General features: G+C 45.5%; 1 protein-coding gene across 4 annotated transcripts in view; it reads left to right on the plus strand.

Moving 5' to 3' along the window:
• The window catches only part of LOC146205895 (protein O-mannosyl-transferase Tmtc3-like), a 431,454-nt gene that overhangs the window by 387,499 nt on the left and 25,664 nt on the right, over nucleotides 1-18,291 (plus strand). For all 4 annotated transcript variants that reach the window (XM_084590561.1, XM_084590560.1, XM_084590562.1 and 1 more), the window contains 8 exons: nucleotides 721-858; nucleotides 3,452-3,545; nucleotides 4,972-5,109; nucleotides 5,341-5,423; nucleotides 5,508-5,580; nucleotides 6,022-6,108; nucleotides 6,514-6,587; nucleotides 8,138-8,258. In XM_084590561.1, the coding sequence (XP_084446687.1) occupies nucleotides 721-858; nucleotides 3,452-3,545; nucleotides 4,972-5,109; nucleotides 5,341-5,423; nucleotides 5,508-5,580; nucleotides 6,022-6,108; nucleotides 6,514-6,587; nucleotides 8,138-8,258 (808 nt within the window). The remainder of the gene's footprint in view (nucleotides 1-720; nucleotides 859-3,451; nucleotides 3,546-4,971; nucleotides 5,110-5,340; nucleotides 5,424-5,507; nucleotides 5,581-6,021; nucleotides 6,109-6,513; nucleotides 6,588-8,137; nucleotides 8,259-18,291) is intronic.

Consider the following 18,291-nt stretch of genomic DNA (forward strand, 5'->3'; position numbering starts at 1 on the left):
CACGATATAAAAAAAATAATATGAGATGTGCTTCTTAACTAGTATTTCTAATCTCATTCAGTTCAGCACTCGAAATTATGAAGTTTGGACATCGCGAATCTTTTTTCTTTTTTTGAACAGGTTTTGCTGTTATTTCAGTTAACTTTGCATTGAATTTCCCTTTAGTGATTTTTAATTCCTAGCTTGCCGTTCCCATTTTGCGAGCTCACCGCGCTGATTCAGCGAGCTCAATAGCCAATATAGTCCATATAGCCTATATAGTGAATACTGCGTTGTTTGCCGTTCGCCACTTTGCGAGCAGTCATCAATGCTACGGATAACCGCCGACTTGATATGCCAGGAAAAGCGTGACTTACTTTTCTTTTGATTAAGGTATCCATGCAGCTTTGCTTTTGCCACCGACTTTGTGCCCCGCTGACTACTTCCCTCTGCTATAGATACCGTATTGGCAGTCCAAGAAGTCAAAGATTGTCTTCGAACAGTTCCAACGCATTCGCATTAGCGTTTATGTCACTACATTGGCGTGCATTAGCGCTCCTGTTTCAGCCCGTAGACAAGTATGCGGTTTTAACACACTAGCATTTGTGCCACAAACGCGGTTTTTAGACCCCCCCCCCAAAAAAAAAAATAAATAAATAAATAAATAAAAATAAAGTTGTGCCTTCTAAAATAGTTCTACTCGACTTACGGTTTCGCTGCAGAGATTTCGTCCTCTTCCAGGTCTTCTGAACAAGCCTTGTACCAATCGGCGCTGCGCGTTAATCCACGTAATGCAAAAATGTTGAACAATCTTGGGCAAGTCCTGGAAGCCTCTGGAGCATACGAAGAAGCGCACGCTCACTACACTCGAGCGATCAGGTAACCATGATTCGCTTCTGTTTTTCAGCAATATTATTTCCAGCCATCAGCGGCTTGTTCTGCCATTTGTACCTTGAACTTAATCACAGCCTTTCGAGCCTTCTTATTGCAATAGGTATCGCATGGTTATGCCTAGTATATTTCTCTGCAAGGCTGGGTTCACGCTCACATTGAAGCATCGAATGATTAGCAGCTCAATTTTTTTTTTTTTTGTCTTTGTCGCGGACAAAAAGATCACACGAGTTTTCAAGTGTTTAATCAAATGTGTATCGCTTCTGTGTTTTCTCTTGTTGTTTGGAGCCTGATATATATATTACCACGTTCCGAGCAATAAACTTCAGTTGCAAGTCAGCGCCTGTCCGTGTTGTCTTCCTTCCGTCCTTGTCCAAGTCGCGCAGTTCTTCAGAAAATGGCATACCAACTCGCCCAAGCATCAGTTCTAACAAAAAGATAGATCAGTAGCGATCCCAGCGTATTGATCGATAAAATGTTGCATTGTGACAAGTCGAATATGACATTCCCTGCGGCTATTTTTCAAACTACAAAAGAAGCTAGCGCGAGTCAAGAAGTGAATTGGACGTCCATTGAGGGGGCTAGCCGCAAAGCGATCAGCAATATTGAATTATGGTAATCAGAAATATGTTATTCCGCTCTTTTTTTTTTTAAGTCTCGCGTCGCTTATAATTTCAGTGGTCAAGTGCTTCCGCCGGGTATGCATGAGCTAATAGGCATGAGCTAATAGTTTATAAAATTGACCCAGTCTGAACGACTAAAAATTTTATATTCTTTTTTCTCGCTTAAATCAATGAACTGTGTTTTTAGTCTACCCTGATTCAATTCCCCACACTCCGGAGCTACTGACTACAAGCACTTCAGGTGGAAAACCGCAGAGCAACAATAAAATATTTTGCAATTTTAATTGCAGTAACTTTGTTTTAAACATCTTTTCTGGTGTATGAACGAAGCTTTCGAAATACGATATGATTATAGCAAGATGGACAGTTCTGATATTCGTCAGCTCTCTCCAGGACATTGGCACTGCGTGCCCAATTTCGCGCAGCTATTAGCGCTCAAGCGGGCTGCCACAGTCCTATTATTCCCTGCTGTTTTGCACGCTCTATTCACATGGGGGCAACAATGATCATAATGACGTTTTCTTTTCATCGGAATATGTTTGAATTGTCTTTTTTATTCTCTACGCCTTCATCGTTGAAATTTGCCGCATATCCCTAATTGTTATAAAGAACTCTACTTATTAATCTGAACCTCCACCTTGAAATAAAGTTACTTTAGTCGAACTATTCATTTATTAGCAGTCAAAGACGGGCCTGCTTGTATCAAAGGCCCGCCAGCGGTACCTTTTCTGTTTCAGTTTTGAGACCTGTACAGATTTCCTTTGAATATGTGAGTCATGTTATGAGGTACATCGTTGTGCGCGCTCACGCAAACTCTGTGTTTAGTGGTGCTGCCGTGCAGTGGCGCATGTGAATCGCTCTTTTGAATACTACCGGGAAGAATGAATCAAAGGCCTACGGATGGCTTGCATTCAAACGTTGGGACCAATGCCGCCGTGCAACGCCTAACAATATTACAACAACATGGCAGCAGCCGCGCGTGTGCGAGCGCGTTATTCCAACTTGGGCGCAACCGCCACTGCGACTAATTCCAGCCACTGCCGCGTTTTAGAGAGGCTATAACTGCATTCCACCACATCGCCGAAACTAAACACAGACGTTTGCCGCAGTCCAGTGACGGCTGACGGATGCGTAGTGCGCTGAAATAACACGGTGTTATCCGATGCACGGCTGTCGTGCCGGCGCGGCTATTGGGAGACACACGTAGCCCACTCACAAATTTCTCCCCCCCCCCCCCCCCCACCACCCCTTCTATCTTGGCCTCAGGCAACTTCCTGCCGAAAATTGAATTCGCACCGTTGCCATGTGTGTCGCTATTTTGAGTCAAAACTGCTATCAACTAACATACGGGCTGCTATAGAAGGAATGCAATATAGCATGGATTTAAAAAAAAAAAAAAACTTGGAATATAGGTAACGGCAAGCATTTCAGTCATAACAACTACGCACTTTCAGCGGTCCTCGCCACAATACCTCGCGCATAACCTCTACAAGCCTGCAGGGATACGCTTAGAGATGTTACCCTGCTTCGTAGTCCTGGGGTCCTGGCACCTCGACGATGCTTATTTAGTTTTAATGTTTGACAGTGTCTACTGCCGTCTCTGGTGCTTTTGCGCAGTGTGCGTCTAGCGACCTTTTGACTGCTTCGAAGCTTGTTTCAAGATATTGTGTGTAGACCACAATGCGACCTGCTCTGCAAATTCAGCGCTGTCGCCGTGAAGCGCGCGTGGTCGCAGGATTGATTTTGTAAATCGTCCGTAATGCGCACTGCACTAAGTGTTGCCACTAGGGTCATGAATGACAGCTCTATTGAAAGCACTTGTTTATCCTGACTAGCCGAACGAATTAGGACGGCGTTTGAGGGCAGAAAAAATATATTGTGTTTTAATAATCTCATTTTACCCAAAACCTGTACCGTGGCGTCGTATAGTTACACCAGCTGGAATGTTTTGGTTGCAGGGCTGAGCCTGACGACATTCGGGGCCATCTTAACCTAGGAAGAGTGCTGACGACAATGCGTCACTACGAAAAAGCTGAAGCTGCCTTTGTAAAGGTAAGGCTTTGATCTTTCATGTTTCATTTAATATCATGCAGGTAAAATTCAGCAGTCTAACGGTATCTGTAATATATGGTCGCCCACTCATTTGACATCTTCAGTATTTTTCCCCCATTGTGTCCGACCGCTGTAGATCAGTGGTTAGGGCGCTCGACTGCTGTGCCCAAGGACGCGGGATCAAATCCCGGATACGGCGGCCGCTTTTCGATGGAGGCGAAAAGCAAGGTGCCCGTGTGATGTGCGATGTCAGCGCAATGTAAAGCCCCGGTGGTTGAAATTATCCGGAGCCCTCCACTACGGTGCCCCTAATAGCCCGAGGCACTTTAAAATGGTAAACATTCTGAAACCAAAATCGAAGTCCGGGCAGGACGAGCGCTTGTCGTTACCTGTCTTTGTGCACCAATTATCCAGCAACGTGTCTGTGTTGTCTGAGCATCATGTGTGCTTCTTGACAGGATTGCATAAAATGTTAGAGCGGGAGCTCTACTGCAACGTCGCATTATTCCGCAATTTCACCTTGAGCAATACATCGCATAGAAAAACAGCACGTACCACACGTGGACACCTGAGCCGCGCCTTAAGGGAAGGGAGGAAGGTGGGAGTTAAACCGAAAAGATATAAAGAAGTGCAGCAGTGGAGGGCTGCGGAGTAAATTCGACCATCTGTGGATGTCTAACATGCACTGAGATCGAGCAATAAATAGCACCAGGGCGTACCACAGCCTACGTTAAATTGTAAACTGATTTATAGGAAAGGAAAGGCGCGGTATCTGTCACACGTTTCCGTAGAAACCTGAACGGCGCCGTAAGGGAAGGGAGGAAGGTGGGAGCGAAAACGGGAAAAATACAAAACGTTCCGTAGTGGAGGGCTAAGGAGTAATTTCGACCACCTGGGGATCTTTAACGTGCACTGGCATCGCAAAGAACACGGATGCATGTCCGTTCCGCCTCCATCGAAACGCAGCCGCCGTCGGTATTGTTCGAACACGGGTACTCCGGTTCAGTAACCGGGCATCTTAAATACTGCGCCACCGCGGCGGGGTTATGCCATCGTGATAAGCAGGCGTGAGTGCCATCAACGGATAGGTTTCAACGAGCTCGATATTCGTCGCCGCATTGGGGTCGCGCCATTGTTTCGTTTCTCTCTTTTTTTTTTTTTTTTTTTTTGCAAATATAAAAACAAGTGCTGTGGTCGACCAGGTCTGTGACTCATGACCAAACATGATTTTAAAGAGATGCTGAAAACCATTCAAACTGAGCATGCATATGATCGGATGTAATCAAATACGCGATCACTGTGTTCTCGTTTTCCTTTCACCCATTTCTGTCCCGTTCTTTGTGCTTCATTTTGACAATAAATGCACATGCGAGCTCGCTATGACCAACGCATGGCCACTGTGTGCTTTCCTCCACCCTTCCTTCAGGCCCTCAGCCTCCTGCCAAAGCCTGAGTCCAGCCAATCTCCAATCCTTGCACGGGTCACTTCCAGCCATCTTCAAGTGTACCTAAACTTTGCTTTCTTGATAGCGCAAAACAGCAGTCGGGTGGAAGAAGCCGACAAGGTAAGGAAGTACAAACGCACCAACAGCTTTAGCCTCTAATTGTAGCAGTACACGTACCATTCTGTGAATAGTTCTCTTTTTTCATGTATGTGTTATTGCCAGTGACTCATTTCACAGCATACTAATCCTATTCTCACTGTTCCTTGTGCCTAAGGCCCTCACTTCGTGTATGTTTAACCATGAGCTCGCAAGACAACTTCGCCGACTCATTGAGTACGCGCTTCGTTACAGCTGTACCAACAGGCAATCAGCCTTCGGTCTGACTTCACGGACGCCTACTTGAACAGGGGAGATTTCTTGCTTCGCATGAATAGGTAAGCGGAAATTCTGTTGTTGGTCGCACCATTCTGTAAGGCCCTTCAACGCATTCCTTTCTTTTTTCTTTTTTCTTTTTGCAGAACAAAAGAAGCAGAGGCTATGTACGAAAGAGCTTTAGAATTAGATGAGAACAATCCAGACCTGTACTACAATGTAAGTACTTTCAGCGGGTTTATTATGTTCTTTTTTTTTTTTCAGATTCCACAGAATATTTTCATAGTCAAAAGCTAGGCCTTTGACACTACAAAGGGGATAAGTGTGCTTACCATTTGTCTATTTACCTTGTCAGCTTTCCTCTTTCGTTATCTGTATTCATTTTTCACGAGGTCCAGCTTTGTTTAAAGCGCAGAAACGACAAATTATGTCGAAAAGAATGTGACTGGGTCAGGTTTGGCCATACAAGTTCAGTCTTTGGTCCACCTGCGTGAACTAACTACCTTTTTCAACTAGCTTTCCTCGCTCGGAATTACGAGAAGGTTAACAGGCCGTTTTGTACTTCCTAAAACGCAAATGATTATTGCACACCATCTTATGGTGTCTGCCATATTTTTTCTCATATTTCATGCGCTACATTTTTTTTTTTTTTTTTCACAGCTGGGAGTCATTCTCATGGACCAAGGCCGCAACGATGAGGCTATGGCGTTGTTCAATCGTGCTCTAGAACTTGATCCTGACCACGAGGTGCGTTGGTGATTGCTGCTGCGTCCTTGATTTGTTTCGCGTTCTGTTCGCAGCTATACAACCACTTCTAACCTCATTCTTGTCTTTCCCCTGGAGAACCTTGTTCTTTTAACGCTGATAATTACTTTCCTCTGGTGATTCGTCCTATCACCATCGCAACACAGCTAGTGCGTGTAAATTACTTGAATGAAATCTGAAACCACGTGCTCACCTTCAAAAATCGGCAACTTGCAGTGCCGAGCATCCCAAGAAGGAGAGGCAATTCATGTGCGGGAATAACAAAATGCCAATAGTGGAACAATGCATCGCGCCATGGATATGGTGTCACGACGTTCCGTTTCACCGCAAGGATTAAAATGTTGTATTTCCGTTGTTTTTTTTTTTTTTTGTTTTTGTTTTTTTCAGCATGCCCTCCTCAATTCTGCTTTGCTTCTTCAGGAAGCAGGGACTGCAAGCCAGAAGAAAATGGCGAATGAAAGGTAACACTATAAAGGATGCACATCCTAGCTTATACATTCATATTTCCCCAGTTCTTTAATTCCTTCATCGCGCTTGCGTGCATGGGGCCGCGCATGTGTGCATGTGCACGCGCGTCCACTGTTATTGCAAACACGCGAGCAGGCCGTCGTTGTCTTGAAAGCGCCATGAAAGTGACGCAGACGCGGAGGGACCTGGCGGCGATGCTTTGCATGGCCTGTCATTGCGCTTCAATGTGCGGCCGGATCAGACGCAATGGCGCTTTAAAGAGAGCGACCGCTTGCTCGCGTGTTCGCACTAACAGTGGACGACTCTGTATATAAGCCTTTAACGCAGAAAGTTGGGCCAGTTGGTGTTAAATTCAACAGACATAGTCCTAGCGCTTTAGACAGGGACGAAGGGAGAACACAGACACCATAAACGCTAGTGTGGGCAGACACCACTAGCGCTTACGGTGACTATGTGCTCCCTTCGTCCCTGTCTAAAGCGCTAGAACTATGTCTGTTGAATCTGCATATAAGCCGCCAGGTCGAGTGTTTCGTATCTGTTTATATAATTTTTAAGTACTGCCATCTCACTTGTTTAGGCATCCTTCGCAAACCTCATCTCGTATCAGTATGCAGCCCACCATGACTGTTTTGTCTTGTTATCGTTGCTGTTCTTTTTGTTTCTCACTGCTCACTTCTATCTTAGTTCGGACTGGAGAAAATAAATAAATGGAAAAACAAAGCTACTGGCGCAGCGCAGTTCGCTGCACTAGTACCCGCCAGCCACATAGTGTCTTTTCATCTCACTCACCTTGGTTAGACATAAGACTTCATTAACAAACCTCTCCGCAACCGCCTACGTGAGCCGTGATCTGAGGACCCATCTGACAGCTTTCGTTGGGCGAATCCGCCATTTTTCCTCTCTCTCCTCTCCCTCTTTCTCCTAACTGTGTGCACTGCAGTGGCTCACGATGCGATGTAGGCAGTTAACACAAGCTAAAACAGGTTTTAAAGCTTCCGTTAATTTAAAACGACTATTGAGAAATATTTTCGTGCACCACAAATAGTATCTAAAGAGCAAAGGAGTTTGACTTGAGCCTTGTATGTGGCGTACAGGCCAACTCTGCCTATAGTTGTAGCATTTTGATCAGCGAGCTTGTTTGGATTCAAACAAGCTCGCTGAATTCAATCAAGTACTCATGCTCACAGCACGAACGCAGGAGGTACGTGCACTTCTAAACCTTTTGTTGCCTAAACTCGTGCGCAATGTGGCAGATAACGATTATTCTCAAGACACTCACACAAGCAGGACGAATTTAAAGCTTATTTAGAGTGGTGCCTAGGCCAGATCAAAATCTGAAGCCTCACCTGAACCTTCGTCCAGTTCGGGATATGTGTCATGATATGCGAATGGGCAACTGATTCTCCTCACCCCTTCCTATTATGCGAGAAACCGTCATTCGGTATTTCTTTCTACGATGTGCTCCTCTACGTAAATCTGCCTACCTTACAGTTTCAGAGCTTGGTCTACGGACCCTTGAGCTCCCCGCCCATTCTGCTTTCAGGCTGGAGAAAGTTGTGCACAGTGGGAAGCGGGATGAGCGGGCCTACTTTCACCTGGCCATGTTGGCGCTTGACAAGAAGGACCCCGTCGCTGCAGAAAACTGGCTGCGCAAGGCCGTGTTGGTGAGCCAGAATTGCGACGCACTTTGCGCTTTTTATCGAGCCCTAGAAACGTGCTGGGGCTACGTGCTTCCCACGAAGCCGTATTTTTCCGGGGAAACCCTCTAAGGCTACGCTACCACTGGCACAATAAAATGTCGTAAATAAAAACTCACGCCCCGACTCTGCTCTGCGTGCAATGCTGCAGGAACGCATGCCCACCATATGCCCATGTTAGTCCCTATATTCTTCCGAGGCTGCCCTTCTTACGCTTATTCCTCCTCTTTTCAACTTCTTCCTTGCTGAAGAGAATATCACGAATAGCCTGTCCTCCACTAAACCAGGCATGGGTGCAGTTTGCCTTAAAAGCAAACATGCACATACAATGTAATGTCAGTTATTCATTTAATAAACTCTGAATAAATAGGTCTATTATTAGACTTTTACACTCAAAGCTATACCAGTGCCAGGCCGTTGCACGGGTACCGAAATTTTGATACACAGTAGCTTTTTTTTATTTTTTTTTAATTTTGACCTTCTCTACCGAAATGTAGCAGGCGGGAGGGAGGGCACAACTCCAAACTCGCACTGGTCAGCTGAGCGCCGTAGACGCTGAGCCACTGCTGCGGGTAGGTTCTGAATTGCCAAGTAATTGTGCAAATTACTTTAAGCGCGGATTCTAAACTAAGATTTTTATACGCCCTCCCTACTAGTACGTTGTCCGAGGTCGAAGTCTGCACAATCATGGTAGTAATGAGAATAAAGCAGTTAAATTAAAATGCGCGGATTGTCATATTCTTGATTCCTGAATTACATCCGTCAGTAACGCAATAATTACTTTGACGCGCTAAGCATAAAAGATAATATACGAATTCTGTCATGACTACTATCAAATTTTCGCTCTAAAAGAAGGTTCGAATTTTTTCGCCATATTTAAGACACTCAAACTGTTTTATTTTCAATGACATATTATAATAAGCTAATTATAAAAATTAATGAAGAAACCTAACACCGACATTGATAGCTATGTAACGTCAGTACAACTGGGGCAGTTCCGCTGTCTATGCAGAGTTCAAACAGCCCACAATATCAGCATCTAAATGCCTCTCCAAGTTGGAGGAAGATAACAAGAGCTCGTGCGCCACGTGGCATAGGCCAGTCTTCGAGACGTTTTCGGCGCAAGCAAAGGTTTCGCGCCCGCTCAGGCTTGTCTCTTACCACAAGACCTACATCTTTCACCCCAAGGCCTGCGTTACAGCTGTTTTTAGCGACAGAAGTTGCCCCAGATTTTCTCCAAGTCTAGACTAACCACGTGATGCCTCAGTACGAGATGAAAGGTACACCAACGACGCTGGAGGTCTTCAGAGAAGGCTGCGCTACACATCGCACAGCCACAGAGTCCTCATCGGAGCTTGGCGCTGCATGGGAGCCTATGGTTAAGCCCACTGTTCCTACCCTACTAGAGACTGATGTCAAGAGCGCGTCACCAAAACAAGTATTAGTGGCATGAAGCTCGGACGCCCCGTACATGTTTATTTAGAGATAATGGGCGTTTATTAGATGGCCAGTGGCTGTACGCCTACGAAGAAATGTGCTACCTCCGTGCTGAAATAACAGGCGTTCCGCTTTACTATAAAGCTGTGAAGATCATACTACTCTTCCTCCAAGCACTGAGGCACCACCGGTCTTGAAGATAACAATCGGCTCTTTGCCAGGATCTAAAAAATTGAAATCTCCGACAATATACACGAGCGCACTGACTGGCATGAACATCTGGTCGAAACTGAAGTCGACGACGGGAATCACGTCGTATAGTCAACCACACCAGGCGCATAACGGCGCCCGTTGCACACAGCTTGCACCGTGATCGCTGCGAATGCGACCGCATTGCAATTTTGTTTCTCGGTCAAACTGACATTCGACTGCACAGAATTGCGACATGCCCCGTTCTGAAGACACCTCGTGTGCCTGTGTCACCAGCCTTCAACACAATCGAAGACGCTGAACAACTCGAAGCCTTTCTGAGAGATCTCACCACGCTACTGCTGATATCAATTGCCTCTCGGAAGACCTTCGTGTGCACCCTCATCGCTGTGAGGGTGACCGCATCGCCTTCCTTGTTCTCGACCATAATACCAGACAACTCAGCAGAATTACGACCAATGTCATCTTGGGGGCACATAGTGGGCTCGTTTCATCAGCCTTGTACACTATTAAAGGAGCGCAACGATTTGTCCTGCTTGAAGATCTTACTCAGAATACCGCTGGCGGCACTCTTCCCTCGGCAGACCTGCGTGTGTGCATGCTAGCTGTGTTTCCGCGAACAGATCTCCACATCACCGGAGGCGTAGAAGAACTCGCCATGATGCCCCAACATCTAGCTCAGGATGGTGTAGAAATCTTCCACCACAAGGCGACCCTGTTGATGCGCGTAGTGCCCTAGCGCCTTCTACACTTTCCGACGCCAGAGAAGACGGGTAAGAAGTTGTGAACCGACCGCCACTCAGCCGTGCTGCTGCTGGACTCGCTGGCCTTCTGACAAGACCCCACTGGTGGTTGAAAATGCTGCGGTTTGTGCACCTGGCTCTCGTGCGCTCCAGGAAGAGCCGGGGAACCACGACCCACTGTAGCAGAATAACACCAGGTGCACCACAGAACATAGCCAGCTGGACACCGGGGTAATAAGGAGGTTGCAGCAGCACCTGTAGACGAGGCTAAGGTGCTTGCCTCATCTGCGTTGTGGTTGCACGACAGCCTCAAATAACGGGAGGGTGAAAACGTGGAGCGGTTGTGCAGTGGTCGCCGTGTGCAATGCGCTGTCTCCATCTGCATTTGCCTCTTCATCACTGAGCATGACCACCGGAGTCGCCCTTGGAGGGCGACTCTGGTGGTCATCCAGAAAGGAAGTGTCAGGTTTGGAACCTACCACTTCCAGTCCTGGAGAACAACTGGCAGGATATTAACCTTGGCGTGTGATTGTAAGAGGAGTGAAGAAATATTGTCCCTTAACACGCGAGGCTCAGTGGTCGCAAATTACCGCTTAAGTTGTTTTCTAGCAGGGCCAGGCGTACTATTCCGAATTTTAAGTATACAGCTAATCATTAGCATCGTGAAGTGTGCGGTGTCACTTGGTAATAAAATTTTCTTCAGATAATCGAACTGCACGTTCTCGACGTTGAAGGAGAAACTGTCGAACTCTTGGGACATGTCCTGTTGACAAATAAACTAAATTGCAGCCCTTCATCAACTGCGCTATACATTTGGCTACGCTGAAGAGGGCGTTTCTACGAGCGGGAAAGTGGATCACTGCGGACTAGCCTGCTCCGTGAGATAGCAGGTGTCATCCTGTAAAAAAAAACTTCATGCTCTTGAGACATATTTGGCTTGGATACAATAGGCCTATGTTGGCCCTAAATGGCACACTGACACCTGACCTGTATTTAAACTGTCAGGAAACTACTTCCTTCTGAAAAGTATGATTTCATGCGTTTCAGAAGTATTCTAAGCGCAATTGCTTACGACTTTCAGCAGCAGCGTATGTTAACCAGATTCTATTCGGTCCACATTTACCCGGCTTGCTTAGCCCTGTGCTTTCTCTCTCGTTGATGTCGGATGCAACTGCTTCGTTATTGGGCAATTGGGCAAGTGCTAATCGTTCATCGGACTAGCTGAACATTTTTTTGTGCTGAGTGCATTGCACAGCTCAGCGTTTTCTTTCTTCTTTTTTTTTTTTTTTTTTTTTTTGTAGTAAGCAGTGTTTCAATTGTGGCGCGACATGCATGCCGGCTCGTCGAGCACCAGCTACCTTTCATTTCTTTCCATTTTATTCAATTGTCGTCATGGAAGCTCATAAGCAGCGATGTTAAATGTCACTGCTAAAGTTATGGCGCACCATTACATATGAACGGTCTCACGGGGCCCACTTCGCCGCAATTAAGTAGAGCGGAAGCAAAAGCGATGATACAGTTCTTAGCTGTATGGAGCGACATATTAGTGCTCAATAATGTAAAGTTCCTATCTAATACTGCTACAATACGGGCGGTATGGCTTCTCGCAGTGCACCTTGCACTTTTTCAGCGTCCCTTGCAGGCCTGCCGCCGTACTCCACAAATTCAAAGCATTGTTCACAACTTCAAGCACTGAAAAAAAAAAAAAAAAAAAAAAAACATCTAGGGGGCACTTTGGACCACTAAAGTGCGATGAGGCGAAAGCATCTGTTGCGCGGTGATCCGAAGCCCTCCACTGCGGCACCTCTTTCTCTCTTTTTTCACTCCCACCTTCCTCCTTTTCCTTACGGCTTGGAAGGTGTCCGCGGAGAATTGTGACAGGTACTGCACCTTTCCTTTCCTGCAAACCAATTTGAAACGCCGCTAATGCCTGCTGTACTATAGGGTCTGCTTCTGTATGCTGTGTGGTGCAGCGTTCGAGGAAGTGCCAAATGAAAGGCGCCGCACGTACGCTTGGATCGAACGCTCAGCGGAGTCAGCTTCGTATAAGCGTGAATCGCCTGGTGATGTCATCACTAGTAGTGACGTGACTGACGTCATGGCCGGATTTGACGTCATGACGACATCATACCCAGTCATGGAGTCACGGTCGGTGACGTCACCATGTGATGACGTCATAGTCACACGCATTTCAAGACACGATATACTACACCACTGATGACGTCATCGTTATTGTCAAGGCACGACATACTACACCATTGATGACGTCATCATTTATTTCAAGGTACAACATACTACACCACACCACTCATGACGTCATCAAACTAAAGCGTTACGGACGGACACGATCGTGGCCGCGAACATGAGCCATTAAAGGAAAAAAAAAAAGGCGGCACGAAGGTCACCGTGTGAAAGGCGTCACTTTCTTCCGTACTTGCCCGCCGAGCCTGCCATTTCGACACCCGATGTATCATGATCACTTCTTTAAAGATCATGTTGAGTGTGTGCACAAGACATGCCCGCCTAAAATGTGATCATCTTTTCGACAGGCTTTGGAATCTGTAAATTAGTGTCAAACCTAGTTTGCTTATGTGGTCTAACGCATTTACGTTGACCTCTTAATATGGCAATAATTACTATGTTCACAAGGTTCTCGCTTTCCGTAGGAGTGCAATATTTCCTTTTGATTATACCTGCCTGTTCCTTCAAAGGATTGCTAAGACTTGGCACGTTAGTCAGCTGAACTCGGTGGCTTGTCCACTGGTCCACTGTCTTACACGCATTAGCTAAAACGTTTTTACTGTGTTGTAGAGGACGTTACTACAATTATGAAGGTCAGCCAGTGCGAATTATTATTATTCTTGGCTTTGTAATTGACAGCCAGAATACTTGAACTGCACCGGAACGCAGTTGGGTGTCACTAAGTCTGGTGAACTTCAGACTTGGCCCGCTTTCGTGGACAAAATGCTCGAAAGGTTTCAGGACCAGCAGGAGTTGCTCTGCAACAAATAGTTCTGATAGATGGGGGATACAAACGGTAATTTGATCGCGTTTCAAATCTATTTGTAAAACAGTTTCTTTTTCTTAGAGTGTATAATGTTGTTCGCTAGATTCAGCCTAGTCTAACTATTCACGCATTTTTCTTTGTTTGATACTCGACTTCCTGCGGTCGCTTCCAGGACTTCCACCCTCTACCGGAGCAAACAACCTAGTTGCGCAGAGCCGACAAAATCAAGGAAATTTGACAAAATATGCCTCACCTATTTCATAATAGCATAAGGGTTTCTTGCCTAAGAAAAGCCGGCAATATCGCCGTCGGCGTTGTCGGGCCATTTCTAACGACTGTGCTCTAACAAGAATCTGTTTAAATGAAAACTAAATAAATTGCGGAAGTAAAAATTAGCTGAGTAGCAAAGTGCATCGTGCCCTCTCTATTTTGCCGTCTTGGGTGGCACCGACCTTCGACGGCCACCACTGTGATCTTATCTACATCGCTGCCCCAGCAGATGTAATGTAACCGCAAGTCGCTATCGCGTCATACCCTTAAGGCGAATTGTAAGTGAACCGCTGGATTTTACATATTAATATATGTCTTGCCTATTGAAACTGCGCGAAGAGAGGTATTCCTGAACTGTAAACTGTACAGTGCACTAACGTCCCAAGGTGTCTGGAAGTGTTATCAGCGGCAATTTTTTTTTTTTTTTTGTTGGAGGTATAAATACCCCGAGGGTAATCGTAAATTATTTGCTAGGCGTAGTTTTTAACTAAACGGCGCAATGCATCAACATCCCGTGTGATATCAGAGAATTTCCGTAAAGCACTTCATACCGCTACCTAAAAGATAAAAAACACCAGAGGGAAAATTACAAATTAATTTGTGAATGGTATTTTTGTAATATTTTGGTAATCTTGAAGAGAAATTTTCACTTAAAATTGCCTAAAAGCTCCACCCAGAAGGGGCCCCATTCTAGTATTGTTTAAATGACCATAGGCTTAGCTGCTTGGTGTGACTACGAAGAACGAGTTAGGAAATTACAAGCGAAAATTTGATTCGACCTGCTGTCATACTCGGTCAAAAACAGACCTCTGGCCGATTACCCAGTTGGGCGCGAAATGAGGCCTTTCTTCTGTCCATGCAGTGTGAGGGACATGTGAACGCTATCGAATCCTCAGCTATTACTAGCGCTTTTCGACCCGAGAAGAACTGTGTCCCTCTTACTATTCCAGCGTCTCCTTCATTATTTCCAGTGTCTGAGGGAGCCAAACACGAGCCTGCACAATTTCGAACGCCTGCGGCTTGCCAAGTCTTCATCTTGCACAATCCGTTTTGAGGGGATGGAGTTTGTTTCCTCGAACCGCGTGTTCGCGTGCTTACTCGGGCGTACTTCGCACGACCAACTCGTTTTTCCCATAAGAAAGTTTCTTTCTCCTCGAGCAAGTTTTCTTGAGGACATAAAGAAAACGAAAAGACGCAACCACATGCGGTGTCGGGGATAATCAAGCACATTACGTTTGGGCCATTTTCGGTGTTGTCAAAAGAAGCTGTTGTGAAAAGAATAACAGGAAAGCAAGAAAGCGTTCTATCGTGGAACCAGCTTTTGTAGGTGGCATTTAAGTGCGTCTGCTCTTCCTTTACATTCAGGGTGGAGCTATGAGTGCGCAACACAGCGCGACCGTGTTAGGTGCAAAAAAAAATGCATTGTCCTCTTCTTTTACCTTCTTTCCATTTCAGCTTACTTTTTGGGTCGTTATGAAGCCTCAGGCGTGTTTCCTTCCTCGAAGTAATAAAAAAAGTGACTAATACGTCATGGATGCTTAATGTGTATTTTGTGTGTGTGTTTATATGTGTATGTGTTTTCATCATTCGCCGCTCTCAAACACCGCATAGATTTCAGTGGCGCGTCCAACTGGCGGGTAATACAAAATGCATGAAACCGCGGTGCCGCGTCGACCTTCCGTTCAATTCATGATGGCACTGTTTGACGCAAGGGCTGAAACTGAAAGGGGTCTGTGCCTTATTTTTTTTTTTTCATCTCACTTTTTTTTTTTTTTCTGTCTGACGGATGCCGCGTGGCACAAGTAAATAAAACATACCCATTGGGCGCCTGCATGTTTTTCACATGACGACAGGAATACGATGCGGTTTTACAACTTGAGCGATTAGGAACCGAGGGTGGATAAAAAAAAAAGATGAACAAAAAAAGAAGCCTTAGCTGAAAGCGCGCCTCTTTCTTAGACCTGTGAGAAGATTGCAATGCGTCGCTAAGAACGTAACGCATCTAAGCACTTTACGGTCTTGCACAACAACTCGCATTTACTTCACAGGCACGACCTGTGCTCTGAGGCGGTTCTATGTAATACGAGGAATGGTAATTACTGGCCTTAAAGGGTGAAATTTTTGAAACTTTCTTGCTATCTTATTTGATCTGCTTATTGAAGAAAAGAACAGCGCTTAGACGTGAAAAATACCTTCTCTCTCTTAGGGGAGTTGTGCATACAATGTTGAAATATCTTTTTGTTTTCTTCTAACCAGTCATAATTTCAGGAATTTCTAATTTTAAGTATTTTAATTCTTACAAACAAACGAATTCTCATATGAAGAAGTTAAGAACTGTCTGAGATGGTAAAACACGTCAGAAAGAACTCACATTTAATTGGCCATATTCTGGTGTTGAGCAATTTTCTTTCGAGTTCTTCCTTTCGTTTGCATTTTTTCAACATTATTGTATAAAAAAAAAAGTGTTAGCGACGTAGTTGTTAGTCGACCGTGCCTGAAAGAGGCCCACAAGAAGGAGTGCGTTTCAATCAAAAGGATAATAGCGCATTAGCCTCTGACCAGGACTGGGGTTTAACATCCCAAAGCGACTCAGGCTATGAGAGACGCAGCTTTATTTATAGCCGTATGGCTGTGCTGAGGAGGATGCTGATAATTACTTTCTTGATCGCGCCAATTCATAAAGTTCGGCCATAAAGTCAAATTCTGTTGCTATACACTTGTATGTTAGGCCAGCTGTATTATTATACAGTTTTTTTATGGATGATGTAACGGCAGTTATGACGCTCATCACATTTCACAAGGAACAGTTTACTTAAAGCAAGAGAACTATTTCTTAAAAGTCGTTTATTTTTTATAACGTAGGATTTAATAAAAGTTTGACAATCAGAGCCTATAGGCACGTGCCAGGACAGACGAACTAAAATGGCTGTTCAGCTTTGGTCATCGCACTACACGCCGCAGGACTTCTAGGCTCCTCTATATCGCATAACATCTATTTGCAATTGTTAAATGCCTGAAAATGTAATGAATTTTTCTTAAAGGTTTTCAGCACACCTGCGTTATGGTCGCAGTAATGCTTTTGATGTCGGTTATCGACAATCAAAAATCTGCAGCGTTCGTTGCAAAAAAAAATCTGCTTTTTTTTTTTTGTTATAGACGCGGCAAGAGGTTAGAAACATATTGGCAAGCGCGCGCAGTAAAACATATTAGAGAGATTTAGCTTACCGTGATCCGCGATCCGCCACCGTGACTCTCTACCGCGCGTGGACGTTCAAGCTGATTAGTCCCGACGCGGCAAGTCTGTGTGCCGACATTCAGTATGTGGCGCCATCTATCGGCGTCAAGGGGGGTCTGGGCATGCGCAGTGGAACGCGCGGTAGCGGATCATGGTAGCGGAACGCGGATAACGGTAAGCTAAAACTCTTTATTGTAAATAAATGCGGTCGTCACCGAAAATGCCATTGTGCCCGAAGAAAGCATCGGTTTTTATCCTGGAGCGAACGCACAAAAAAAATTGTCTATCTGACCGCCGAGAGTTCATATCTGCATAAACCGCACTGCAGCTAGTGTTGGAGAGTCTTTCTGCTACTCGTCCGAACGTGCAAAAGTGAAGTGCTGTTGCCTAAAGTAGCTTCATTTTCCCCAAGGCAGGAGCCAGAGAGGAGAACAATTTAACATAAAAAAGGAGAGGGGTGTGCTGCAGGTAGCCAGAACGATGGCCACGTATTCAACAGCCTATAACCCAACTGCATTGTCCGGTCTCCATATCGATTTTATGTTGGGTGATCGCGCGCCAGCGCGCTGATAAGCCGGCGGGCGTAGCGCTAGTTTCTGCTGGTAAGCCTGGTGCGCAGGCCGTAATTTATGTGGGCGCGCACCGAGCAGTCTATAATCACAACGCAGCGTGTGAGCGGAGCACTGTAAAAGTAATGCTTTTCCTTGTGATCGTATGTACCGTTTGTTCTGGATCACGCGATTGTGTGTTCAGACGACTCAATTGCTCAATACCGCGTCACGTGGCGGAGCCGAATGCCGCGCTGAAGGTGCCTCATTCCGATCATTATTTAGCCGCCTATTTCCTTTCTCGTGCTAAATTAACTCCCTCGACAGCGACAGGAGAGCTGCAAGCAGGCGGACGAATATGTGGCCGCTCAGCAGTGCACACAGTACAAATATCAGACATATGCTTCGAGCTTATACACGTTCCTTCCTGAACAAATCTGGCGCGCCGATCAAATTCTCTCTGATAATTTTTTTCCCGCGTGGTGCACCGATAATTTGGTGCGCGTCCATACTCTCCTAACCTAAGAATTGCGTAACAAATAACAGAGGC

Source organism: Amblyomma maculatum, chromosome 1 (assembly GCF_055883805.1).
Source record: "Amblyomma maculatum isolate TAMU_Amacu chromosome 1, ASM5588380v1, whole genome shotgun sequence".
In the NCBI taxonomy this organism is placed as follows: Eukaryota; Metazoa; Arthropoda; class Arachnida; order Ixodida; family Ixodidae; genus Amblyomma; species Amblyomma maculatum.